This window comes from Bubalus kerabau, chromosome 3 (assembly GCF_029407905.1).
Source record: "Bubalus kerabau isolate K-KA32 ecotype Philippines breed swamp buffalo chromosome 3, PCC_UOA_SB_1v2, whole genome shotgun sequence".
Lineage (NCBI taxonomy): Eukaryota > Metazoa > Chordata > Mammalia > Artiodactyla > Bovidae > Bubalus > Bubalus kerabau.
Genome location: NC_073626.1, coordinates 173,100,352 through 173,127,310, shown reverse-complemented (window position 1 = coordinate 173,127,310; position 26,959 = coordinate 173,100,352). Strand labels below are relative to the sequence as shown.

Below are 26,959 nucleotides of genomic sequence, written 5' to 3'. Positions count from 1 at the left end.
TGTAAGGGTTTTCCTAATAGCTCAGTTGTTAAAGAATCCGCCTGCAATGCAGGAGACCCTGGTTTAATTCTTGGGTCAGGAAGATCTGCTGGAGAAGGGAAAGGCTACTCACTCTAGTATTCTTGGGCTTCCCTATGGCTCAGCTGGTAAAGAATCCACCTGCAATGCAGGAGACCTGGGTTCAATTTCTGGATTGGGAAGATCCCCTGGAGAAGGGAAAGGTTACCTACTCCAGTATTCTGGCCTTGAGAATTTCGTGGACTGCATAGTCTATGGGGTCGCAAAGAGTCTAACACGACTGAGCGATTTTCACTTTCAGGCACTGTAAAAATGAATAAGCCTCCACTCGCTAAAGCAGTCCAGGTCATTCAGCTGCGGGGGTGCTGGGGGAACATGAGATGTGAAAGGAGTGGCCAGGATGGGAGCTGTCTGAAATGGGAACAGATGTGGGGAGACCGAGGGCTTCTCTCTGACCCAGTGGGACCCGGTGCCCCTGCGGAGACAGCCCTGTGCCCAAGCTAAGGAGGGCAGAGCTCTGCGGAGATTAGGCTTCAGGTGCAAAGCGATGCCATGGTTTCTGCAAAGGCATTTGTAGCAAACAGGTGAGAGAAGAACTGCACTGTGTGTTAGCTCATCCAGACCTCTGTTCCATTTAAAAAGGGCTTGAGCCCTATAGGCTAGAAAACCTCCCCAGGGCTGGGGAGGACACAGGCGAGGGTAGAAGCGAGGCCGGCCACTCCACAGGACAACCTGGCAGGACCCTGACGTACAGGGTGAGCAGGCAGTGGCCAGTGTCTACACCTCAGGGACGCCCTGGCCTGGGTCCTCAAGGGGCAAGGGTGGAGATGTCCACGGAGGATGCAAAGGGCGGGGAGGCGCACCCCTGGGAGCTGGACGAGTGAAACGGAAGGGCTGCCAACAGGGGGCTGTTGTGTGGTGGCGAGAGTGAAGGCTCTAGATGGACAGAGAACAACGGAGAAAGGACCTAAAGACGTGGGGAAGAGAGTAAGAAAAGACTGAGATGGAGAGGACATTGCTATTTACACAAATTAATCATGCCCACAATACTAAATACATTACCAGGCTATGTACACGTCCAGGGCCATATATTAAACTCAGTAGAGGAGCACCATCATGGAGGGGAGGGGTGAAGGGGCGGGGAGAGGGGGAGAAGGGAAAAAATAACGCCCAGAAGAGAGCCGCACAGACCAGCGATGGCAGCTGTGCTCACACACCGGAAGCCGGAAGCCGCCTCCTGCTCCGGGTTCCAAAATTTGACAGAAGGCCCTGGCACAGGTTATACAGATATTTGAAGGAAGGTGATGAGGTAAGTACCCAGGGCCAGCCCTCCCATGAGCCCGGGGCCAGCGGCGCTGACTGGGTACCTCGTGGTTTTCATGGCCGAGCAGATCCGAAAGGACTTTCAGCACCAGGCCCGCCACCTTGGCACACATATTCTTCCCTTTAGGAGAAAAACAGCAAAACAGAACAGGTCACGTCTAAACTCAGAGGCACAAGTCAGGCAGATTTAAAAACATATCTTGGCTTCTCTGCTTATGAGCTGGGTGATCTTGGGTGGGGGGGCCCTGTTTCTCCCTCTGGGGTCCCTTGGAAATCATTAGGGTCCACCTCAAAAGGCGACGTAGAAGTTAAGTAGCTCAATACAGGGCAGCATGCTCCCAGTGGTTCTTATCATTCGGGCAGAGCACAAAGCCGCTCACTACAGGAACCACAAGGAATCGCAGAGCCATGCCCTCCTCCCAAGCGCACACACCATCACAGAAAAACCGACGGCTGTCTCAGTGGTTCTAAACATCATAGCAATCACTGAAGATAAACTGATGATAATCAAGAAAAGCTGATTATAACCTGATAAATGCTTTCAAGCTAGGAAGTTTGCATATGCTGTTTTTCAAAAGAGAACTCTGAAAGAAGTCCTTTAGTCAGTCAACAACACACAAGTGGTTCAGATTCCACGGCATCTGAAGGGGAAGGTGCTTCTCACAAGTACCCCTGAGCTATTTATCCAGGTAGCCTTCTCCTAACACTGGGACTGCTCAGGGCAGCTCTTCTAAGGAGGCTTCTTCCATTTCAGGAAACAGATCATTTAAGTGGGGTGGAATCTGTTGGAGAGTGAAAATCACTCTCTTTATTGATCAAGACATAAATGACCAGAGATGTCACATGGGAATTCCCATCTCTAGGAGATGGAATGGAAAAGGTGACTGTGATTAAGAGCAGGGAGTCTGGTTGAACGTCACTGCTCTGCCGTAACGTCAGATTAATGTCACAACTTAATCCCATAGGATCTTAGGAACGTACTTCTCTGTCTTCAGATAAAACAGGTCATAATTCTTCATTTCCTACCTCTGAATAATGTAACAAAGAGGGAGAAAAATATAATGTAATTCAATTTTCTCTTAACATATATATTGCATATAATTGAATAACATAAACTCTTCTTTCCAAGGCCAGGGTGGCATGTTGGCTTTAGGGATTCAATAGCTTTACACCTAGTTGGATATGCTTCACACTCTGTTTTGAGTTTTTCTAAGAGGGAAAAATGAAAGCCAACCCAGAGCCGGGGGAGAGGAGTAGGGCTGTGAGACCTGAGCTCCTGAGGCAGAGGTTCATGAGCAGAGCCACCGAGTACTCGAGCGTGTAGTCAGACAGGCAGTCGGGCTCCTTCAGGATGTCAATCAGCCAGAAGATGAGGCCATCTTGAATCATCGCTGTCTGCAGTGGGCGCCTAGGATGAGATAGCCAACAGGTGATTAAAGCCGGTAAGAAACCTTCCATGTAAGAGAACACAGTAGTATGAGTGCATATCAGAAGAGGAACTTTATAGAGGTTACGGACTCAAAGGACTGCTTTACTTTTAGGCCTATACAACTGAAACTACAGCAATAAATTCTTTTTCTTCTTCTTTTGGCCACATCGCGTGGTTTGTGGGATCTTAGTTCCCTCACCAGGGGTTGAATACATGCCCTCTAGGCAGTGAAAGCACAGAGTTCTAACCACAGGATCTCCAAGGAATTCCTACCAATACACTCTTTACCTTTCAGGGGTATCATTAAAAGGTTAAAGAAAAATAAGGCAGTAAGGAGACTTCCTACTTTGAAAGTTTCTATTTCAATATATAGAATTAGCAGAGTATCACCTCAAATACTTCATAAATATTTATTGATAGCTTTTGGTCTACTTAACCCAGGAAACAGAGTCACAGAAATAGTTCACTGACAAACATATTTTTACTTAAAATCTAGTCTGTATAATCCAGCGTAGGCACTCTGAGCTATATAAAAATACAGAGATACAAAAAAGAACATAAAACCAGCTTAATACCATTTTGATTCAGATCTCTATAGAATAAGGGTAGTTTAATAACCTGGATAATACAATTTATATGGAATTATTTTCCACCCAAAGTCCCGGTGTAAAATCTTAAAATACCAAGGCACCATCACATTGTTATGGTGGATATCATCATGTCAGCCTTAAGAACTGATGGGACTAAGCACTACAATAACTATAGTTATTAAATTTCTGCAAATTTTTCAAATACTGTCAACATTAAGCTAAATTATCTCTATAAACAAACAGAATTATGTTCCTGTGATCTAATGAAGTAATAACTCTGCAGATAATTTGTAATTCTTAATTCATACAGGTAGAAAAAGAAACTTTCATTAGCAGGGACCTACTTTGCCAGGTCTATATATCTACAGCCATAACTACAGCTTTCCCCCTACAAAACATATATACACTCAGAGTATGTCATTTTTCAGGTGTTAGGTTATTAGTGTGTGTGCTAAGTCGCCTCAGTCATGTCTGACTCTTTGCAACATTGTGAACTGTAGCCCACCAGGCTCCTCTGTCCATGGGAGTCTCCAGGCAAGAATATTGGAGTAGGTGGCAATTTCCTCCTCCAGGGGATCTTCCTGACCTAGGGATCGAACCAGTGTCTCTTATGTCTCCTGCATTATTGGCAGGCAGGTTCTTTATCACTAGCGCCACCTGGGAAGCCCAGGTTATTAGTCAGAGTCAGTCAAATATCGACCACATCTGATGGGAAGGAAATGTGTTCACAAGAGGACTTACAGAAAAAGTTAGGTACTCAAGGTAATAAAATTCTTAATAGTCAAATAAAAAGTCAGGTGTCATCAGGGAATATAGATGCTGGACGAATTAGCATATGACCCAGCAATTCCACTCCTAGATACCTACCCAGGAGAAAAGAAAACAAAGACTTGTATGCAAATATTCACAGCAGCACTACACATAATAGGCAAAAATTAGAAGCAAGTAAGGTATCATCAACTGATGAATGCATAGGCAAAATGTGGTCTATTCATGTGATGGCCTATCACTCGGCAACACAGAGGAATAAAGTGCTGATACATGCTATCTCTGTGTGAACCTCAAAGGCAGTATGCCAAGTGAAAGGAGCCAGTCATAAAAGAACACACCAGTCGAGGTAAATCTACAGAAAACAGTGGTGGCTGCCCAGGTGAGGAATAGAAATGAAAAGTGACTGCAAAGAGGCATGAAGTTCCTTTTGGTGATGATGGAAATGTTCTAAAATTAGACTGTAGTAATGGTTGTACAACTCTGTAAATATACCAAAAATCATTGAACTGTACACTTAAAATGGGTTAATTTTGTGGTATGTAAAGTACACCTTTGGCTTCCCAGGTGCCTCTGTGGTAAAGAATCTGCCTGCCAATGCAGGAGACTCGGATTCAATCCCTGGGTCAGGAAGATTCCCGGGAGGAGGGCGTGGCAACCCACTCCAGTATTCTTGCCTGGAGAATCCCATGGAGAGGAGCCTGGTGGGCTACAGCCCCTGGGGTCACAAAGAGGCAGACATGACCGAGCAACGACAACAAAGTACACCTTAACAATGCTGTCAGCTAAAAAACAAAACAAAAACGCTCTGGGAAGACATCAGTTCTGCTTCAAGAAGAGGTGTCTGATTTTTAAATTTCTAATGTGGAGAAGTTGCATGTCATGAGGGGGTCCAGGCTGAGACCATAGGGTGGCAGGCTGAGATGAATGGACAAGGAACCAGGAAGCTCCACTCTGACTTCCAAAGGGCGACTGACCCCACTGACTGTGCCTGTGCATTTATATGCCTGTCTCCCACAATGAACTCTTGAGCATTTGGCAGGCTGAGGCTCTATCGGGTTTTATTCCTGTGTTTATTTCCAAACCTTGCACATGGCTTAAGACACAATCTATCATCTAGCATCTTGTCAGCATGAGATAACATTCATTGGGAGGATACAATGGTGCTTTAACATGTAGGAGCAGGATGTGAGAGTTGGACCATAAAGGGCTGAGTGCTGAAGAACTGATGCTTTCGAACTGTGGAGAATACTCTTGAGAGTCCCTTGGACAGCAAAGAGAGTCAATCAGTCAATCCTAAAGGAAATCAACCCTGAATATTCATTGGAAGGACTAATGCCGAAGCTCCAATACTTTGGCCCCTTGATTTGAAGAGCTGACACATTGGAAAAGACCCTGATGTTGGGAAAGATTGAGCGCAGGAGGAGCAGGGGGCAACAGAGGATAAGATGGTTGGATGTCATCACCAACGCAATGAACATAAGTCTGAGCAGACTCCAGGAGATGGTGAAGGACAGGGAAGCCTGGTGTGCTGCAGTCCACGGGGTTGCAGAGTCAGACATGACTGAGCGACTGAGCAACAACAAAGGATGGTTTAGGGGATTCAAGATAAGCTTTCTAGTTGGAAAGTCACCCAATCTCTTCTAAGTATTCACTGAAAAATATCACCCATCCCTTAGATTGACTCTGGGAATAAATAAGCACAAAACAGTGGCCAAGAACCCCCCAAGGTGATCTCATGGGAGCCACCGTGACCTATTGCATGGTCAGCACCTGAGGCTGAACTTCTGCAGGGCCCCAAGAACATTCTCCCGGGTGATGACATCCTTGTCTTCCTCCTTCAGCCTTTCCTCCAGCATCTGCAGCACCTTTGTGCTCTGGGCGAGGTAGCGGCGACCTGGTAATATGACCAGAGATGAACAAGTAAGAGAATTCATCTTGTGTTAAGTTTCTGCTCTGAAGCCACTTTCTATGAAAACTGTGCATATAATTTTGATATTTGGCAAAACTAATACAATTATGTAAAGTTTAAAAAATAAAATTAAATTAAAATAAATAAATAAATAAAAATAAAATAAAAAAATTTTTAAAAAAAGAAAAAGAAAACTGTGCATATAACACATGTAGAGTTCGGGATTCCTTGGTGGCTCAGTGGTAAAGAATCTGCCTGCCAATGCAGGAGATGCAGGTTTGATCCCTGTGTCAGAAAGATCCTCTGGAGAAGGAAATGGCAACCCACTCCAGTATTCTTGCCTGGGAAATCCCAGGGACAGGGGAGCCTGGCGGACTACAGTTAGTGGGGTTGCAAAGAGTCAGACACAACTTACTGACTAAACACAACAAGAATGCAGGTGGTTTTATGTTCTAGAAAACTTAGTAAAGCATATTTAATCTGCAAGTTGGTTTCATTCAACCAACTAATGAATAGAAAACCACTTTTTCTGTCGTCTGAACATGATTCATCACTGTGTTCTTGTGGGGAGCACTGTCTTTTATTTACCCACGATCTTGAGCCCAAAAGTCAGATCACAAGGGGATGATGGATCTGTGTTTTATGAGCCCTTTAGTCTTTTTTTTTTTCCATTGTTTAGAGAATACTTTATTAGTTTCTGTAATCAAACCCATGTAGATAAGACCTTACATATTTAATACAGTGTGTTACCCCTGTACAAATGGAAAAAATTATGTTTAACGTTTCTAGACCAATATGGCTGTTAATTTCTGTACAATGCCAACCCAACACGGTACAACTGGGATACTTTTTCCAAAGTTGACAGCACAGCTAAAGTTTCCAAAAATTCAAATTATATATATATATGTATATATATATAGATTTATTTATTTATATAAAAAGACCAATAGCAGTATGTTATGCATCAATCCTTTAGTCTTAACATTAGAGGCAGCCAAGTAGTACTTTCTTGACATACCAATGGCCTGGAGAAGTTAGGAACCACACTTGGGACCCTATTATAAGCCTTGAATTGTCATTAGCCTATGGTAAACTTGTATCTTGATATAGATTACATTAATTTCAGACATAAATTTCAACAATATTATATCAATGGTCTCTGGCACATACTCTGGCTAATCATAAAATGTTTGCTAAATGGATGGAAGAACAAACAAATGAGAAAATTTTTGGAGTATCATATAGTCACAATCTAAAACTCCCTTTACTCATGTTAAAAAGAGCTCAAACAAATGAGAATTTATGGAAGATAATGGCATTTTGTAAAATCATTTTGAATTCTGTTATGGTGGCATTTTAGTTTTGGAATTTTCAAATCTTGATTTAAGAGGCTTAGTCTTTTACAAGAAATAGTACAGTGCTTATTGGAGTCACTTTAATTATTCCAACAACCTTACTTTGCCTTAAGTAGAAAATGGCAGAGAATGCATTACCCGCTATCTTGAGAGCAATCTAAAAAGTACTACGTTATGATACCAGAAAGCTTATAAAACAAAACTGGAGGCTGACAAAATAAACTCCGAAACCATGAAAATCTGCTCTGACAACAGCTAACTTTCACAAAAGACTTTAGAGGCATTAAACAGTAATACATTAAGGAAACACATGTCATTGCTAAGAAACTTGGGGGGGATGTCTCTTTTCCCAGGGAAAAACATAGCTGCAAGACCTAGCTCTTCTCCTTGAAGATATCAATGAAAAAGGAAAATGTTGCTGCCGTATCAGTAAACAAGGGCTGGAGCCATCAAGTCACCACAGTCACCCTGGACGGTGAGCCCTGAGGGGGCTCAGGATGGAGAAAAGCGGGACGCTGGCCCCAGACAGCTGAGGTGCACATCAAAGGAATGACTTCAGTGAGCCCAGACTCCTGCGTCTTCCCATACGTGTTTGTCTCTAAGTTGTGTCCAACTCTGCAGCCCCCAGGATTGTAGCCCTCCGGGCTTCTCTATCCTGGGATTTCCCAGGCAAGAATACTAGAGTGGGTTGTCATTTTCTTCTTCTGGGGATCTTTCTGACCCAGGGATCAAACCCACGTGTCCTGCATTGGCAGGCGAATTCTTTACTGCTGAGCCACCAGGAAAGAATTCCTGAAGAGATCTGGCTTTAGCAGTCATCTTTTGAAGTTTCAACTACCAGGTCTTTGTTGCCAAAAGGCCTATATGTCCCGGCTCCTCCCTCATCTCTTCGGAGCAGTCTCTCAGAGCTATCTGACATGCCGTGTTCTGGCTTGTCCATTTTGTCAGCCAAATAAAACATAATCCTCAACTTTTTTTTTTTTTCCAGTTGACAAGAAAAGCTGACATCTTACCTTCTGCTAGGGATGCGAAAGCGTTGATGAGCCTGGCCATGTACTGCCGTACCACCTCACTCTTGGATCGCAGCAGCTGAAGCACACTCCTCTGTGTGGGGTGGGGGGCGGACATCAAAACGTCAAACGAGGAAAAACAATGGAGGTAAACACAAGTGAGAGAGAAGCCTGTGTCTGCTCTGAGGGTCTGCTGTAGTCTCCCTCTGCGTGAATTTATTAGAGGTGATTCAGTTTTGATTTCCAACTGATCTTTTCTATGACTTGGCAAAAGGAAGTTGTTCAAGCCTTTTGGACTCTGTGGGAGAGGGCGAGGGTGGGATGATTTGCGAGAATGGTACTGTAACATGTATATTATCATATGTGAAACGAATCGCCAGTCCAGGTTCAATGCATGATACAGGATGCTCGGGGCTGGTGCACTGAGATGACCCAGAGGGATGGGATGGGGAGGGAGGTGGGAGAGGGGTTCAGGATGGGGAGCACATGTACACCCATGGCAGAGTCATGTCAATGTATGGCAAAACCATATTGTAAAGTAATTAGCTTCCAATTAAAATAAATAAATTTATATTAAATTAAAAAAAAAGTTGTTCAGGCCCAGAGTAGAAGAGTTAATTATTCAAAGCATTTACAATGATGACTGACTCCAAGGAGGCAATGCTGTTTGCTATTATTGTTGCTGATGTTTTTCCAGGTAGAATGAATAACCCAGCACACGTCTAATTTTGCTCCTCCAAAACCACCATAAAACCATCAGTAAATGGAGTTTTTAAGGAGACAGATATTTTCCAGGACAGAGAAGATAGCACCAGAAACCATGACAACACAATTTTGGGATCAGGAATGCAGGATGATAACACACTCAGCAGACCCAAGAATGCCAAACAGGCAATGAGGAAGGAATTACCCAGTTTACATCACTTAATTCTCAGAAGTCACCAGAACTGGAGGAAAATCAAGAAGGAATGAAAGCTATAGGATCAGTAGCTCAGTCCCACACGCTGCTCCTGCTCCGTGTCCTCCTGTGCACCCCACACCACACACCTGGGACGCTCTCTTTTGAGGGCCACACAGAAGGTCTCTGGATGGAGAACACCAGATGCAGGTGAGCAGAGCTTCCACACCAAAGCAGGAGAATAAATGCTCAACAGCCACTCCCTCCTCCTCTCCTAGCTGGCTCCCAGAACACTGGCAACCAAACCCTTACCTACCTACCTATGAACAGAGAAAACAAGAGAAGAAATCAACAAAATAACTCCAGAAAAGTTCCCAGAATTACAGCTGTCAGATTGAAAGGGCTCAAAAAGTGCTCCCCCAAAACGAATTAAATACATATCATGAAAGACATCAATGGGAAATTCATTAACACTGGTGAAAAGGAAAAGACTCAACATGCTTCTAGAAAGAAAAACAAAAACAGTTCACACACAAAGGGTCAGGAATTAGAAAGGCTTTGGACTTTTCAAGAGCAACAATGAAACCTAAAAGGCAGTGAAGCAATATCTTCAAAATTCTGAAGGATGATTATTTACAACCCAGAGCTCTACACAAAGAATAAAGGTATTTTCAGATATACACAGCCTCGAAAAATATACTCCTGCAATCTATCCTTTCTCTAGAAGCTATTAACTAAAGGCTGTGCTCCACCAAAAAGACAATTATAGAATGTTGGAAACAGAGATCCAGTTCAGGAAAGGGGTGAAAGGAATCAATATATGTTTGGTGGAGAGAGATTTCCAGAAGGCAGCTTTGCCCCAGAGGTGGAGGGCCACCAGTGCAGGCTGAATGACTGACTCAGGAGAGTGGCATACTGAAGGCTGTCACCCCCAAGATGCCTACTGCCATTGTGCCATCTTTGTTGGTAAAAATTTTATTGAAATATAACACCCATCAGAATATCGCCCAGATCATGAGTATACAGCTTGACAGGTTTTCACAGAGTGGACATGTGGCTAACAGACAGTCACATCAAGAAACAGAACAACAACAACAACAAAGGAACGGATTATCCAAGCCCCAGACGCCCTCCGAGGGTCCTCATCTCAACCAAGGGCAACATCTCTCCTGGCTTCTTGTATTGTGGGTTAGTTCTGTTTTATATTTTTTACTAAATAAAGCCATGCTGTATTTATTCTTTTATATCTGACTTTTCTCATTCAATATCATGTTTGTGAGACTCATCCATGTTGTATGCTGTATGCTCCCTCCCATGGCTCAATGCATGAAAGGGAAAGAAAGTGCTATTTGCTCAGTCATGTCCGACTCTTCGTGACCCCATGGACTGTAGCCCACCAGGCTCCTCTGTCCATTCCCTTCTCCAAGGAATCTTCCCCACCCAGGGATCGAACCCAGGCCTCCTGCATTGCAGGCAGATTCTTTACCATCTGAGCCACCAGGGAAGCCCAATGGCCCAATGGCTCAATATATCCCATCTTAAAAATATATTGCAGATGACTTATCCATTCTACTCCTGATGGACATTTGGTTATAGCCAATATTCTGGTTCTTATAAATACTGTTGCTATGAACATTCTTATACCTCTTACAGTTGAACATATGGCATACTTCTGTTGGGATTATACTTAGGCATGTTTCTGCTAGGGCACAGACTATGCAGTTGTAGTAAATATAGCCAGGGTTCCACAGTAGCTCACCATGTAACACATTTTCAAGCAGAGTGCAACATACCTGGACTGGTGAGCCCAGACTCATGTGCACTTGGACAGCCCTGCCCACATGCTGATGAAGTTTCAGCTCCCCTTCCACACCCTGTTGTGTGGACCAGCTGTGGAAAGTCTGTTCACCCCACAGAAGTGTGATCAACTCCTGAGAACTATGAGCAGACCAGGAGAGCTTAAAACCCAAATTAGAGCGCCTCACCATTCCCCTTGGCCATACATACTGCTGCCAGATAACCAGTACCTGGGCTACATTTCAGCCCTGCCAGATGCCCTATGCTTCCCCAGACTCTCTCCTGACTCTAACTACCAATGTCCCCAGAGGAACCAATAAGAGCCCAGGGGAGCTATGTCTAATTATAATCCAGCAATTTTGTTCATGTCACCTTCCCCTAGGTGCCTTCATCTAACCTGGAAATAGTACCCATTCCTTGCAGAGTAAGTTTGTACTTGATACTCAGCAAACCCCAAATCAAACACTGTATTATTCTGGGGACATATGCAAATGAGGCTACTATAAAGAAAAACAAGGAACTGATTAAGACAAGAGTGAGGATGTGCACACCCATGTTCAAAGCAGCATTATTCACAACAGCGAAAAGGGAGAGGCAACTCAAGTATCTGCTGATACTTAAATGGATAAACAACCTGTGAGACAAATACTTATATCCCAACTTATTTTGGTGTCATGGTGACACGGCATCCATGTTTCCCAAGGAGTTTCCCCATTCTGCAGATTCTCTGACATCTTAAGATAACTCCAGCTCATTTCTTATTGAAAAATAAATAAATAAATAAGCCATACCAATAAAAAAAAAATGACTTGAGGAAGATATGATATCCTCAGTGGCTATAAAGATTACAGCATTTTGACAAATATCATGTATCATAAAACCTAAGACACTTTTTATTAGAGGACGTATTTTTTTATGCACAACTAAGAAAGAAAACTGCACTGCCAATTAAACTGTAACAGGCCATCAGCTATTCTTACAGATGTTAGCGTGAGGCAGGGGGAACTGTACCTTAGATTCAATGAAATATCATAATTCAGAAAGAATCAGTATTGAATTCTGATTCAATTCAATACAACTGGATTTGAGTGTATAAGTCAGAAGAGTATAATTCAGCTGCTTCAGTGCCTAATTCAGCTAGATTCAATGTCATTGCTGCTGCTGCTGCTGCTAAGTCGCTTCAGTCGTGTCCGACTCTGTGCGACTCCATAGACAGCAGCCCAACCAGGCTCCCCCGTCCCTGGGATTCTCCAGGCAAGAACACTGGAGTGGGTTGCCATTTCCTTCTCCAATGCAGGAAAATGAAAAGTGAAAGTGAAGTCTCTAAGTCATGTCCGACTTTTAGCAACCCCATGGACTGCAGCCTACCAGGCTCCTCTGTCCATGGGATTTTCCAGGCAAGAGTAATGGAGTGGGGTGCCACTGCCTTCTCCGAATGTCATTGCAAATACCAACAGAAAAAGAGGTTAAAGAAAATAACTCTAGAATTTGAGAGACTATTTTTCATACTTAACACAAATCTTTCATGGGAGCAATAAGATTATGTACAAAGAAGAAACGCAAAACCCTTCAGGGTTGCCACTTGTGTACACAACACATCGCGTGTGACAAGCATCCTTGAGGAGCTGTTTCTTCAGGTTTCGAAGAGGTACAGATACTCCACTCCCTTAACAGTAGGGAGATGAAGGTTTTAGAGCATCCTAGATAAAGATGCAAGTGAAATAATGAGACACGGTATCCTCTCACGTAGGCCACAGCCAAGCTCTCGATGCTCCTCCCGTGTGGGAACAGGTGCTGAGAATGTGGAAGGGGCTGGGGTGGGGAGGAGAACCACCACTGTGGACCCCTCTGCTCTGGGCGCCGAGTCACATCCATCCCACATGTGACCTCGCACAACCATCCCACAACCTCCCAAGGCAGGTGACTTGGTGGTGGGAAAGCTCCCTGAGGCGAGAAACTTGCTTAAGGGTGTTAGCCAGCTGTTGGTGGGGCAGAGATCTGAGACCAGTTCATGTCCTTTTAAACCCCATACTTCCCCCACTGCACCATTAGACCCATCTGGTCCAAAGCTCTATACACATAGTGTGGAAGACATGTGTAAAAGCCAGGCCCAGATGAAAACAACTGGAATCTGCTTCTTTACCTTGCCCATTCTAAGTCCTGCTGAGTTTTCAGACTCATGGTAAGCAGTGGCATGAGGGCAAGAGCAGAGACTTTGAGAAAAAAAAAGAAAAGAAAGAAAAATGGCAGAAAAGAGATGTAGAGTTGAATCAGGCAGTACTAGCTTATTTATTAGGACTCTGCATTATAAGTGAAAAGTGGGCCAAAGTCCAGGGTGGACAGCAGATCTCAGAAGCTAACAGAAGCCCCAGGCTGACATATGATCACTCTGCTGAAGACATGCATAGAAACGAAGGGCCTCCTCCTTCTAAGACCCTCCCCAGCAGGGCAGGCCCCGGCTGGGCGCTGGCCCGTCTCCCACCGACCTGGCTGTGGCTGTGGCAGTCCAACAGGTCGTTGCTGATGTAGGCCTGCAGGACGGTCTCCCTCTGCTCTCCGGGATGTGATGTGGTCAAGCGCTAGGATGAAGAAAAACAAGAGTAGCGAGGTCCAAGTGTGAATGTGGGGAAAAGGCATTTTCTCATCACAGGTGGCACCAGTAACCATGCCTTTCACCAAACCAAATGAGTAACACCCAGCTGGGCAGCTGGTCAACCAGCTGACATGTCAGTGAATGAAAAATTACAGCGAACCTTCTAATGGCTGATGTAGGAGTCACCTAACACACATACGCTCCTGAGCAGTCAAAGTGGAAAATGACGGGACTGCAAGGGACCAGATAAGGGAGGGCTCCCCAATGCATGGAGGGTTTTTTTTTTTTTTTTTTTTCCCCTGAAAGTGGCTCAAGAGTTGGTCCTTGAAGGATGAGCAGACTCTCAGGCTTCAGGGGACGTGTGAGCGTGGTGTGGGGCTGGGATGCGTGGTCCGGCTGAGGGAGGTGCCCGATGGGGAGGGCTGTGAGCGAGCACCAGGCCCACAGAGCACACTCATTCTACGGGGGCCTGCACAGCACCGCTGAGGATACTGTGTGTGTGTGCATGTCTGTGTGGGGCACCCCTGGCACTGCCTTCCCTTCTCTTTCCCAGTGCCCCTCTCCTTGGCGGGCTTCCTTGATAGCTCAGTTGGTAAAGAATCCTCCTGCAGTGCAGGAGATCCCAGTTCAATTCCTGGGTGGGAAAGATCCGCTGGAGAAGGAATTAGGCTACCCACTCCAGTATTCTTGGGCTTCCCTTGTGGCTCACCCAGTAAAGAATCCACCTGCAATGCAGGAGACCTGGGTTCGATCCCTGGGTTGGGAAGATCCCCTGGAGAAGGGAAAGGCTACCCACTCCAGTATTCTGGCCTGAACAATTCCATGGACTGTATAGTCCGTGGGGTCGCAAAGAGCTGGACATGACTGAGGGACTTTCACTTTCTCTCCTTGGCCGCAGCGGGTCCAGTCTCTCTGACACCTGCCTCTGGGGACCTGCACTGTTTGGTTCTGGGTAGTCTGCCACTCTGTCTTCTCACCCACGTGCTGTTCACGGTCACACCTAGGGGCCGCCGCTCGTCTGTTGAGTTCAGAGGCCTCTGCCAGGCTACTGTGGTGGGGCTGAGGTAGGGTGCTGGAGGGGTCTCAGACAGAATCTTATAAGGATCTGTGTGTTTTTCCTGCTTGTTCTATGACAATGTCATTCAGTAAGCAAAGGAATACCAGGGATCACCATGAGGCTCACTAGCATAGACCAACAGCGAGAACACAGTGGATAATCCAAGAGCCCCGGGGAGGCTGGTAACCAGAGCAGTGGCAAACCTCCAGGCAGGTTACTCTCGTCGCCCCACCCACTCCAGTCAACTGGACAGAGCAGACATGCTAACTGGTTGCTGGACTCTTCCTGCTAGTCTGGATGCATACTCAGAGTGCTCCCCCAAAACACATTCCCGGAAGTGCTACCAGCCATCAGAGTGCACGTGAGGAGAGCTATTTTTATCCAGAGATGGGGAAATGACACAAAGGCATTTTGATGTCAAGACAGCCTTTTGATGTCAAGATCCCCCTGAAATGTGGGGATCCCTGAAGATGTCTGACACTACTGTGGGTCAATCAGAGTAGACTGTTCAGTTAAGAAGTGAACTGGTGTTGGCTTGCACCAGTGGTTCTCAAAGTGTAGTCTGGGGAACCCTGGGGGTCCCCAGAGTCCCTTCAGAGGGATCTACAAGGTCACAATTATTTCTATAATAATACTAAGATATGTTTTGTCTTTTTAATGATCAGTTTCTCAGAGGCTAGATGAAGTGTGATACTGTGACAATGTAGAAGCAGAGATGAGAATTCAGCTGTCCTCCATCAAGCCAGACATTAAAGAAATGTATAAAAAAGCAAAATAATGTCAGACTTCTAAATTTTTTAGTTTGGAAAAAAGTTACTTTTCATAAAAATGGTATTTATGTTATGTCCTCGGTTTATTAGTGTTTATTTATTTATTTTTATTCTTTGGTCATGCCGCACGCACGGCATATGAGCTCTTATTTCCCCAACCAGGAATCAAGCCTGCTCCCTCTGCAATGAAAGTGTGGTACCTTAACCACTGGACCGCCAGGGATGTCCTATTATTGTTCATTTTAAATGAATTAATAAATATACATTTTCTCAGTTTTAACTGCTAATACTATAAATTTTGGAAGAAAAAAATTCACACAAACAAAACCTCTTTGAGTTCCTCAGTAATTTTTGACCATGTCAAGAGGTTTGACACCAAAAGGCTTGGGAGTCAGTAATTTTTGACCCTGTAAAGACGTTTGAGACCAATAGACTTGGGAATCACTGCCTTAACTGTGATCAATCTGAAGACTGGGGACAAAAGCAACCATTTATTTATTTACTTATTCATTTTTATTTGGCTGCACTGGGTCTTAGTTGCAGCATGTGGGATCTAGTTTCCTGACCAGGAATCAAACCCAGGCCCCCTGCATTGGGAGTGAAAAGTCTTAGCCACTGGACCACCAGGGAAGTTTCCATTTATTTTTTTAATGAAGCCTTTTTTTTTTTTTTTTTTCTTTTTTTGCCTGTCCCTTGGCAGAAGCAGTGCCCACTGCAGCGGAAGTGCGGAGTCCTAACCACTGGGACCCCCAGGGGATTCCCAGAAAAGCCGCTATTTAGGCTTTATTTTCCTTAAAGACTTAGTAAGTTTCCTCTCTTGATGTGGCTACACGGGAATACCTAAATCCAGAGGTCTCTGAGGGGGCCAGTATGAGAGGGACCCCGAGCTCTAACATGCTGACGCCACCATCTGCGGGTCTGGCTCACAACCAGGGAAGGGCCAGAGGACAGGGCGACTTCAGGGCCTGGAAACTGCACGTATCAGATTGTCAAGTGAGGGTAATGGCAGCTGTGATGTCAATATAAGGGTTTGTGTTTTTTTTTTAGAGACCACAGTGATCGTCAGAAGCTGGTTTTTTAATTTTGGCTCTTGGTATCAGCAGGCAGCAGGAAGAAAGGTTTTGAGAAGATGGGTTGAAAGATACAAGCAAGGGAGCCAGTCAAGAAAACCAGCGTGGTCTTTTTTTTTTCCCACTTCAAGAAAAAGGTACGTACCCAGCGTAGAGCCTGCAACAAGAAGGCTTTCAAGCGGTCACTCCCCAAAATCAAATCCTTCTTCAGTTTCTCATAATCCAAAGAGGGCAGTAATGGGACATCCTTCAATTTCCTGCTCAGCAACATAAGTTCAAAGAGAAAGAAAAGGGCACAAGGGCACATTCATTATACCTCCTGAGTATCATGACGTCCCATCTCAAGTGGCTCTGACAGACTGGACGGGCAGGGGTCCACTTGCTCTCTCTGTGTTCCTGGCATCAACTCCAGGCCTCCACTGAGAGGGCTGGGTTCCAGGCCCCCATCCCAGCTTCAACGGGCTCAGCTCTGCCTCTCGTTTATGTACCAAGATCTATATAAATTTTCCTAGAACAAGGAGTCTGCCTAATGGCTATGGAAACCACTGCATGCACAATAGACCAGGGCTCCACACCATGGGGATGAAATAGCCTTGGAGACCTCATAACTTCCCATTGAAGTTCTAAGATTCTGAGCAAAATCCAAAGTCTTATTAGTGTCAGCAGGCCCCTAGGGTCCTCCCTAAAAACCTGTCCCCCTCAAGCCTGAGGGACAGGCTTGGGGGGATGCGAAGGATAGTGAAGTGAAAGTTGCTCAGTTGTGTCCAACTCTTTGTGACCCCATGGACTGTAGTCCATGGAATTCTCCAGGCCAGAATACTGGAGTGGGTAGCTTTTCCCTTCTCCAGGGGATCTTCCTAATCCAGGGATCAAACCCAGGTCTCCCGTATTGCAGGCAGATTCTTTATCAGCTAAGTCACAGGGAAGCCCGAAGGACAGACCAGGGGTCAGAAAACAACCCTGAAGATGAGGAGCACCTCATTGACCCTCCAGGAGGTAGGAGGATGTGGCCAAGAAGCGGCAATGGGGACATGCGGGTGAAGCGGGTAGTAAGTAGGACAATTTGCAAACCCTCCTCGAGAGGACCTGAGTCAGACCTCAGGCTAAGGCAGGTTTCAAATCAGACAGCTCTCTGTTCAGAGATCTATAAGGTGTGAACGACCCGACAGCTGCATTTGGTTTACCAGAAATGGAAGGAACCATCTTAGATGCCTTGTCTTTAAAACAAGCAACCTCACATTTTGTTTCGTTGAACAGAAGGAGATTGGAGTGTACAGAAAAATTGAAAACTGAATGATGTCTGGACTGTCTCAACGTTAATTTCCTCATTTGAATGTTTTACTACAGCCAGATGAGATGTCACCACTGGGGGACTCAACTTCAGGTGCATCTGTAATTATTTCAAAACAAAAAGACTAAAAACTAAACAAAATATGAGTCTTCTAGTACTGTGCAGAGAATATTAATATTCAATGAGGATTCATTGAGAACTGAGTAAAAAGACTAAAGATGTAGGGTTTCATTTGTTTTTAAGGGTGGAGTAAAAACTGGGTTAATATTTCTTGGAGGTAGGATTGGGGGTTCTTTAAATTTTCTTCTTCATATGTTTCTGTGGAGTCAAAATTTCTATAATGAGCATGTATTACTTACATTATAGAAAAAATTTACACGCTAGGTTCTTTTTTGGCCACACCATGTGGCTTGCAGGATCTTAGTTCCCCGACCATGTTGGAACTCATACCCTTGGCCGTAAAGTGCAGAGTCCCAATTGCTGGACTGCCAGGGAATTCCCTTAATGTTAGTTTTTAAAAGACAAAATGAGATCCTCTTACAGTGCCCGGAAGAAAAAGCTAGAAGAGAGGCATCGAATGGGGTCTCAGTTAACATTCTTGGGGAAGAGCATCTTCAATTTAAAACAAGCAAATGGTAAGCCTCTATACATGGCACATTGATTATTTCAAATTTTTTTTTTCCCAGAGGCAGATACTATTATGAATTTAAAAAGTAATACAAATATTTTAAAAATTGCAATTATAAATAGCTGGCCAGTGTTCTTCAAAAGTGTCGAGGCCACAAAAGACCAAGACTAAAGAAGGATTTCAAAGTAAAGGAAACTAAGACGTGACAAGACTGAATCTCAGTGATCCTGGACTGAATCTCAGTCCACAGAAAGGACACGATGGAACAACCGGTAAAGTGTGAGTCAGGCCTGCGGGTCAGCTGACAGTGCTGCGGCAGCATTAATCTTCTCATTTTGATAACTACACTGGGCTGGTGTAAAACAGTAGCACTGGGAACCTGGGTGAAGGATATATGGGAATTCTCTGTTTTGCAACTCTGAAATTATTTCAAAAGTAAAAAAAAAAAAATTTTAAATTCAAACAGGCTTTTTCTAGACAAAAAAAGTTCCATTTTAAAAACCAAGTTTGATGATGTTCCATAGCTGGCGAGCTTCTACTGGAAGGAGGAAAAACTGTCCTATTTGGGCCATATTTACTTGCCAATAATGGACTGATGCTGATGCGAAAGCTCCAACACTTTGGCCAACTGATGCGAAGAGCCAACTGGGAAAGACTGAGGGTAGGAGGAGAGGGGGCGACACAGGATGAGATAGTTGGATGCCATCACTGCCTTGATGGACATGCGTTTGAGTGAGCTCTGGGAGATAGTGAAGGACAGGGAAGCCTTGCATGGTGCAAAGAGTTGGATATGACTTAAGAGACTGAACAACAACAGCAATATTACCAACTAAGTTGCTCAACAACCTGGCATTTCTGTGGTCCAGCCAATCTCCCACAGTCCATGAGGAAACTGAGGTATAGAGAGGTATAAAAGTGGTCCAAGGTCACAGAGTCTGTGGCCAAAGGGGTTTAATCCTGACAGTCTGTGCTCATAAGCACCACATTCTAGAGCCACCAACCAAAGTGAAGCAAGTGCAGGGTCCATGTGGGGCTCGGGCAGGACGGAGGGAGGAGGAACGCTGTATGAACCGCCCATGTCTGTGTAATCGCGCAGCACCCAGCCCACCGCATCCCCCACTTCTCGCCACCCAAGGCTGGCTCAGGGAGTCACCAGAACCCACCCTAGTCCTCATGTCCACGCCAAAGGTTCTCGACTTCCTTGCTACTGCAATGCACATGCCTGATGAAGCCCCCCCTCCCCTGCCCCTTGGGGGACAGCCTAAGTGACCTGGGCAGGAGTGCTCCGGCACAACACAGACCCATCCTGGGGCCCTGGTCAGGGTGTGAATCAGCAGAGAACGTGAAATGTAAACATTGCAACACTCCGCTGACTGACTGCCTTATGACAGGAAATTAAATTGATTTCTATAAAACATTATAGGAAAAAGTCAATGATTTTTTTTCCATTTGATGCTATCTCTCCAACATAAATAGAAATAACTTTAAAAGATATTTTTATAAGTATTTTTTGGGACTTAAAAAAAACACCTTTATTCCAAACATATTTCATAAGTATTACTTATAATTACTGGTATTTCCTTTAATACCTACATGGAGCTCCAGCTAAGTAAAGGAATTCTCTAAATTAGGCAGTTAAAATGAGAATTGATTAAAAGCACTTGGAATTCCATTTTTACCCATAGCCATTCCCCTTAATAACAATTCCTCAGAGCAGTTACTTACACGGGTGCCAAGGAGGCTCTTAACATGGTTGAAGCCTGCGGGGGAAGGGGCAGAAGGAAACAGATTTTGTGTTAAAACACTGACAGCAATGTGCTAACGCCCAATCACTGTGGTGGCACAAAAACAACAGATTTGCTAAGTTTTTCATCCACCAGATTCTCCAACCATAATCAGATTCAATTTAAAAATTAGCCCAAGTTCAAGTTCTGTGACACCTTACTGATGAATTTCCCAACCTACCCACCCTTGACTTGTTGCTAAACTCCACTCCAAAGAGCACTCTATAAAAGCGCGGGTGGGTTCACCCTGACCAAACTCTTGGAGGAACTTAAAACTGCCTGGTCAAAGACATCATAAAGAATAAAAGCAATGAAAATCAGTTTATTATCCTGGTTTTATTAAGATTTTATCTTTGAATATGAAAATAACACATGCACTTTGCACCGAGTCAAACACTATAGAAATGTTTATAGAAAAAATTCACAAGCCCCCTCCCATACCACTCCCTAAAGGGGATTTAAAGATTCTGTCTATAGGCCAAATCACAGCCTACTTTATGGGCATGTCCCATTTATTGTCTTCTTGCTTTCTTTTTGCCATATTAAGCATGCACTACAATAGAGAAACAACCAAGTGCTGTGAATGGCACTCAAACCAACCATAAAGGACACCTGAGAAAAGAAGGGAAATGTGAAAATCTCATTGGTATTACATGATACTAAGGACTTAGTGTTAATTATATTTCGCACTGTGGTTATGTTTTGTTTTTTAAAGCCCTTATCTGTTTGAGATGTACACTGAATTATTTATACGTAAAGTAATAGTCAAAGCTATGGTTTTTCCAGTGGTCACGTATGGATGTGAGAGTTGGACTATAAAGAAAGCTGAGCGCCGAAGAATTGATGCTTTTGAACTGTGGTGTTGGAGAAGACTCTTGAGAGTCCCTTGGACTGAAGGAGATCCAACCAGTCCATCCTAAAGGAAATCAGTCCTGAATATACATTGGAAGGACTGATGATGAAGCTGAAACTCCAATACTTTGGCCACCTGATGCGAAGAGCTGACTCATTGGAAAAGACCCTGATGCTGGGAAAGATTGAAGGCAGGAGAAGGGACGACAGAGGATAAGATGGTTGGATGGCATCACTGACTCTATGGACATGGGCTTGAGTAAACTCCAGGAGTTGGTGATGTACGGGGAGGCCTGGCCTTGCTGCCGTCCATGGGGTAGCAAAGAGTCAGACACGACTGAGTAACTGAACTGAGAGTGATAGAATGTTTGGAATTTGTCGAAGAGAACTCTAGGAGGGAAAAGCTAAGTAGAGCAGAAGACAGGAAGCCTCAGCTGTCTGGGGGGCCTTTCCAGAAGGGGCAGGCGTTGGTACTCTGCTTCCTCTATGTTACCACAACCCTCTAACAGAGCCTTATCCATGCTGATCATATTCAATGGTGGTTATTTTGCAGCCACTTCTGTGTCCTTTCCACAAAGGCTGGAGATATAGCACCCTCGTGTCCCTAACACGAAGCACAGTGCCTGGACCACAGAGACACTCAGTCAACATTTGCTGATTGAATGAATCAAGACTGAGTTCCTAAAGGGGCACTTGAGGGAATTTTCTGGTGGTCCAGTGGTTAGGACTCCGTGTTCTCATTGCCAAAGGCCCAGGTTCAGTCCCTAAGATCTAAGATCCCTAAACCACATGGCCAAAAAAGTTTTTTGTTTTATTTTAAATCTTCAAAATTGGGCACTCTAGGGCTTCCTCGGTGGCTCCGTGGTAAAGAATCTGCCTGCCAATGCAGGACACACAGGTTTGATCCCTGGTCTGGGAAGATGCCACATGCCTAAGAGCTGCTGAGCCTGTATACCACAACCACTGAAGCCTATGCTCTGCAACGAGAAGCCCACACCCCTCAACTAGAGAGCAGTCCCCGCTCGCCACACTAGAGAAAAGCCCAAACAGCAACAAAGACCCAGGACAGCCAAAAATAAATAAATAAAATTATTAAAAAAAATAGAATTCATGTCAGAATGCTTGACAAATGTAACAAACACCTGTAATAAATCAGCCCTGTTGTCAACTGTTTCCCTTCAAAGTATTTACAGACCTCCCGATTCTCACCTTGAAGACAGAAAGCCCTGCTTTTAAATGGCTCATGACCAAGTACGTTTTGCATTTTTTAACTCTTTAACTTTTTTTTTTCCCTTGGCCACAATGCATGGTTTGTGGAATTTTAGTTGCCTGACTAGGACTGAACCTGGGCCCTTGGCACTTGGCACTGAGAAAGCGGCACCCTAACCACTGAGCAACCAGGGAATTTCCTTTTCTTTTTTATTTTTAAACCTTTGACTTTTTTTTTTTTTTAATCAAAGAAACTACCTGTTATTCCTGTTACTGGCTTAAGTAGCAAGGAATTCAGAAAATAAGTTGGAAACATCATCTAAATTACTCATCTAACACACTAAGAGGATCAAGGAGCCAGGAATGAGTCAGTTAAGGACACAGCCATAGTAAAATATTAGCATAATATATGCACAAAATAAAAATATTTTAAAATTAGTGATATTGGCTAATTCATATTTTCACAAATAAAATTCACTTACATACACCCCCTTTTTTCATAGCCAAGAAAACCTTTTCTATCTTTCAAAAATTGATTATTTCCTCTTTTGCTAAATTCTACAACATTCTATTTGTCCTAGGAAGAAATTAATTGAAAAGTAGTAATAACTGACCCTTTCATGAGAAAAGCCAGTATGTCAAATAGTATCAAGACTTTATTATCCGTGCGTGGGTGCTAAGTCACTTCAGTTGTCTTGGACTCTTTGTGACCCCCTGGACTGTAGGCTGCAGACTCCTCTGTCCATGGGATTCTCCAGGCAGGAATACTGGAGTGGGTTGCCATGCCCTCCTCCATGGGATCTTCCCAACCCAAGGACCGAACCCATGTCTCCCGAGTCTCTTGCACTGGCAGGCAGGTTCTTTACCACTAGCACCACCTGGGAAGCCCCTTTATTATCCAATCAAGTAAAAGAAAACAACACCCCCCACCCCAAAAAAAAAACCCAAACTGGTGATGAGCTGTAGGAAGAATGGCTGAGCACGCCCTTAATGAGAGAGGAGAGGTTAAGGTATTTCGTTAAGTCCCTATTGATTGCTCACCCAATAGGCCTCTGCAGATAGCATATTCAAAAGCAGAGACATTACTTTGCCAACAAAGGTCCGTTTAGTCAAGGCTATGGTTTTTCCTGTGGTCATGTATGGATGTGAGAGTTGGACTGTGAAGAAGGGTGAGCGCCGAAGAATTGATGCTTTTGAACTGTGGTGTTGGAAAAGACTCTTGTGAGTCCCTTGGACTGCAAGGAGATCCAACCTGTCCATTCTGAAGGAGATCAGCCCTGGGATTTCTTTGGAGGGAATGATGCTAAAGCTGAAACTCCAGTACTTTGGCCACCTCATGCGAAGAGTTGACTCATTGGAAAAGACTGATGCTGGGAGGGATTGGGGGCAGGAGGAAAAGGGGACGACAGAGGATGAGATGGCTGGATGGCATCACTGACTCGATGGACGTGAGTCTGAGTGAACTCCGGGAGATGGTGATGGACAGGGAGGCCTGGCGTGCTGTGATTCATGGGGTCGCAAAGAGTCGGACACGACTGAGCGACTGAACTGAACTGAACTGAACTGAGGCACTGCTGATACTGGTGAGCAAGACAAAGGCCCTCTTCTCAGACAGCTTGCAATTCAGTGGGGAGAATCAGTGATCAAATAACTCTCCACACCAAATCTGCAAGATGGGGACAATATCATACCAGTGGGTGCAGATGCCAAGGAGAGCACGTGGAAGTCAGCCTTACTTCCCTCCCTTTTCTGCCCGTCCACCCTGAGCTCCCTGCACTGACAGGGGTGCTGGAGCTGAGAGGCACTGAGCCGAAATTATGCACTGGGATGTTGACCTTTAACATTGACACCCTGGTAGAAGCTTGCCCACAGAATGGAGAGCTCACTGCAGGTGACAACGACCACTTCCTTCCCTGATGTGGAGGCATTAGTAAGAATACTCAAACACCTCGGGTGGGTGGGTGGGTCCTGCTCTGACCTCTCGACCAGCCTTTACACTGGATGGGATTTCTAAAGGTCACCGCCACCAGCTTCGGGTGCTGCTCTGAGGACAGGTGGGGTGGACACAGATCCAGTGGTCTGGCCAAGGAAGGAAAGCCCCAGGGAGAGCAATCTGGGAGAGAAAGGGCCCAAGTCCATCATCAGTTGGAATCATCCCCCTCTCAAGCAAACACTGGATTCTGAGTCTGGACGATGGGCCCAGACAGCATCCCCTCACTAAGGGTCCCAACTGCAGGCCACGTGGGCGGTGTGTGATGTCCAGTACATTATGCTGGGTGGTCAGGGCGAGGACCCCAAGGACTGGGGCACCGGAAAGAGACCAGCGTCCTAGCCCACAGTGGATGTTGGGCGCGGGCAGGCCGTGCTTTCCCAGCTGGGGAAGCACAGTGTGAAGGTGTGGCAACCCTTTCCGGGCCCAGGCAGAGACGGTAACAATGAACGTAGGAACCTGTTGCTGAACCTGTCATTAGTCTCTGAGCACCTCTCCCGTGCCAGGATAAGGGCAGGGCTCGCCAGAACGCTTGGGCGTGGGAGAGATAAATCGATACCAAGGCTGAGAGTGACAGGTCAGAGCTACGCCTCCATCACTTCTCAGCCTGCAGGCCAGGGACCTGAGCCTGGCCCTAGGGGTAGAGGGGCCAAATGAGCCTGAGACAGCTCTTGGTGACAGTGGCAGGATGAGGAGCTTTGGTAATGACCCGTGACATCAGGAAGTGTGTTTAGAGAAACTGGTATGAGGTGTGACGTGACGCAAGTATCCCTCTGTCATGGGGACTGGAGAGTCACTGGGTTGGACGGGGTAAGCAGTCCCTCACCGTGGGCCTTCTCCAGATGCCGGTGTGCGGCTGTGAACCTCAGGACAAAGTGTGTCTCAAACTTGCGACATCAACGCTCTGTCTGGGGATAGGGCCAACCTGTGGGGCTGGCTTCTGGGCACACATCTCGGAAACTGCTGTTCCAGAGGACGCAGTCAGGGGAGGGTCAGGAAGAAAGAGCCACAAGGGCACCAGGGACAGGAAGGCCCTGTTTGGGGCCCGAAACCTCCTCGGACCAGGCTGGTCCGCAGAGGACCAGCCTTGCTTCCCAGGCTCTGCTCACACAGGACTAATGCTGATGCAGCGGCCGCCTGTGCAGTGCAGACAAAGGCAGGACCCTTGTCAAGAGACCTCACGGGGCATGATCGCCAGGAGACGTTAAATAACCACAGAGGGACACTTGAGGGACTGTGTGTTGGCCAGCGGGCAGAGTGGCCATGGGAGCCGGAGACCCAGGGGGCGTCCCCACCACCTGGGGAAGGGTGGCTGCTATGGCCAACCCTCTAACAGGAGGTGCACAAAGGAGGGGAGCGTTGCCATGGAGCATGGGGCGAATGACATGTGGAAACAGAGCTAAGTGTGTGTGTGGTGTGGGTGTGCCCGAGTGTCCGAATGTGCCAGTGAGTTTTCCAGGAGCCTCTCAGGCAGGGTTCTCTCTGGCTCCCCAGGTCGCTGAGGGCACTGCCGTTGGCCCTATCCTTCCACCCCATAGCCCGGAGGTGTCTGAGCGCCTGGGGCCAGGGGCGGGCATGCTGGGGCTCCTCGGGGTTTCTGTGACCAGAGTCGGGCCTGGATAGATGGACAGGCATCACGTCATGGAGGGCTGAGGACTCACACGGAGCACTTTGGACTGCAAGCAGTGACAAGTATTACGCAAGGTAGAGTGACAAGGACAGGTTCCTGTACATACCTAAATCCTTCCTGAAACCTTTGGGCTAAGTAAATAGGACACAGCCAGGAGCTTCCCTGGCCCAGTCCAGTGGTTAAGACTCTGTGGTATCTTATGCAGGGGGTGCAGATTCAATCCCTGGTCAGGGAACTAGATCCCATTTGTGGCCAAAAAAAAAAAAAAAAAGACACAACCAAAAAGGTCACTCCAGCTCCCGTGAGAAGGAGCCATCAGAGATTTAAGGGCTTTGAGACTGAGACCAGGCAGAAAATGTTGCTTTAATCAGGACAGAAAGAGGGAGACCCTGAACAGACACAAAGGCAGGAGGCAGGGCAGGGGGAGCCACAGCTCCCCCTACTGGAAGCTTCAAGAAGTGCTCTCCTTCGTGGAACAGCATCACAGCAAGGCTTCCTGAACAACTGCACGAGGCCCCATCCCCAAAGGGTCACTGTCACGGCCACCACCCCAGCCCTCTGCAGGTTGTTACTGCTAACAAAGATGGGCGATATCGGAAGTAGATGCCTCCAAAGAGTCACATGTCCTGAGCTTTTAGTATATTTAATGCTATCAGATCTGGAAGTATTATAACTTACATTTCTTTTTTTTAAATTTTATTTATTTGGCTGCACTGGGTCTCAGATGAAGCATGCAAACTCTTAGTTGCGGCATGGGAACTCTTACTTGTGGCATGTGAGATCTAGTTCCCTGAACATGGGTTGGACCCAGGCCCCCTGCATTGGGAGTGCAGAATCTTAGCTACTGGACCACCAGGGAAGTTCTTATACTTCCAGTGGGGCCTACTGGGAGTTGTACGAGAAAGGGAGGGTTAATTTCTAAATAAGCCATTTTCTCCAATAAGGATGGATTTAAATGGAAACTTTCCCACCTGAAGAATCACAA

The 26,959-nt window shown here is 45.6% G+C and overlaps 1 protein-coding gene and 1 long non-coding RNA gene across 5 annotated transcripts in view; one reads left to right on the top strand and one right to left on the bottom strand.

Moving 5' to 3' along the window:
- ARMC9 (armadillo repeat containing 9) overlaps window positions 1–26,959 on the bottom strand; it is a 181,877-nt gene that overhangs the window by 111,288 nt on the left and 43,630 nt on the right. For both annotated transcript variants that reach the window (XM_055573725.1, XM_055573724.1), the window contains exons 10-16: window positions 20,235–20,269; window positions 16,736–16,847; window positions 13,587–13,679; window positions 8,409–8,499; window positions 5,902–6,025; window positions 2,610–2,749; window positions 1,386–1,462 (exon numbers count right to left, since the gene is read on the bottom strand). In XM_055573725.1, the coding sequence (XP_055429700.1) occupies window positions 1,386–1,462; window positions 2,610–2,749; window positions 5,902–6,025; window positions 8,409–8,499; window positions 13,587–13,679; window positions 16,736–16,847; window positions 20,235–20,269 (672 nt within the window). The remainder of the gene's footprint in view (window positions 1–1,385; window positions 1,463–2,609; window positions 2,750–5,901; window positions 6,026–8,408; window positions 8,500–13,586; window positions 13,680–16,735; window positions 16,848–20,234; window positions 20,270–26,959) is intronic.
- LOC129646864 (uncharacterized) lies at window positions 1,204–10,406 on the top strand. Of its 3 annotated transcripts, XR_008712202.1 has the most exons (4): window positions 1,221–1,327; window positions 7,749–7,929; window positions 8,384–8,553; window positions 9,103–10,406. It is a non-coding gene; the product is annotated as an uncharacterized LOC129646864 (long non-coding RNA). The 3 variants fall into 3 exon arrangements; XR_008712201.1 differs by lacking the exon at window positions 7,749–7,929 and having other exon boundaries at window positions 1,204–1,327; XR_008712203.1 differs by lacking the exons at window positions 1,221–1,327; window positions 7,749–7,929 and adding an exon at window positions 2,660–2,783.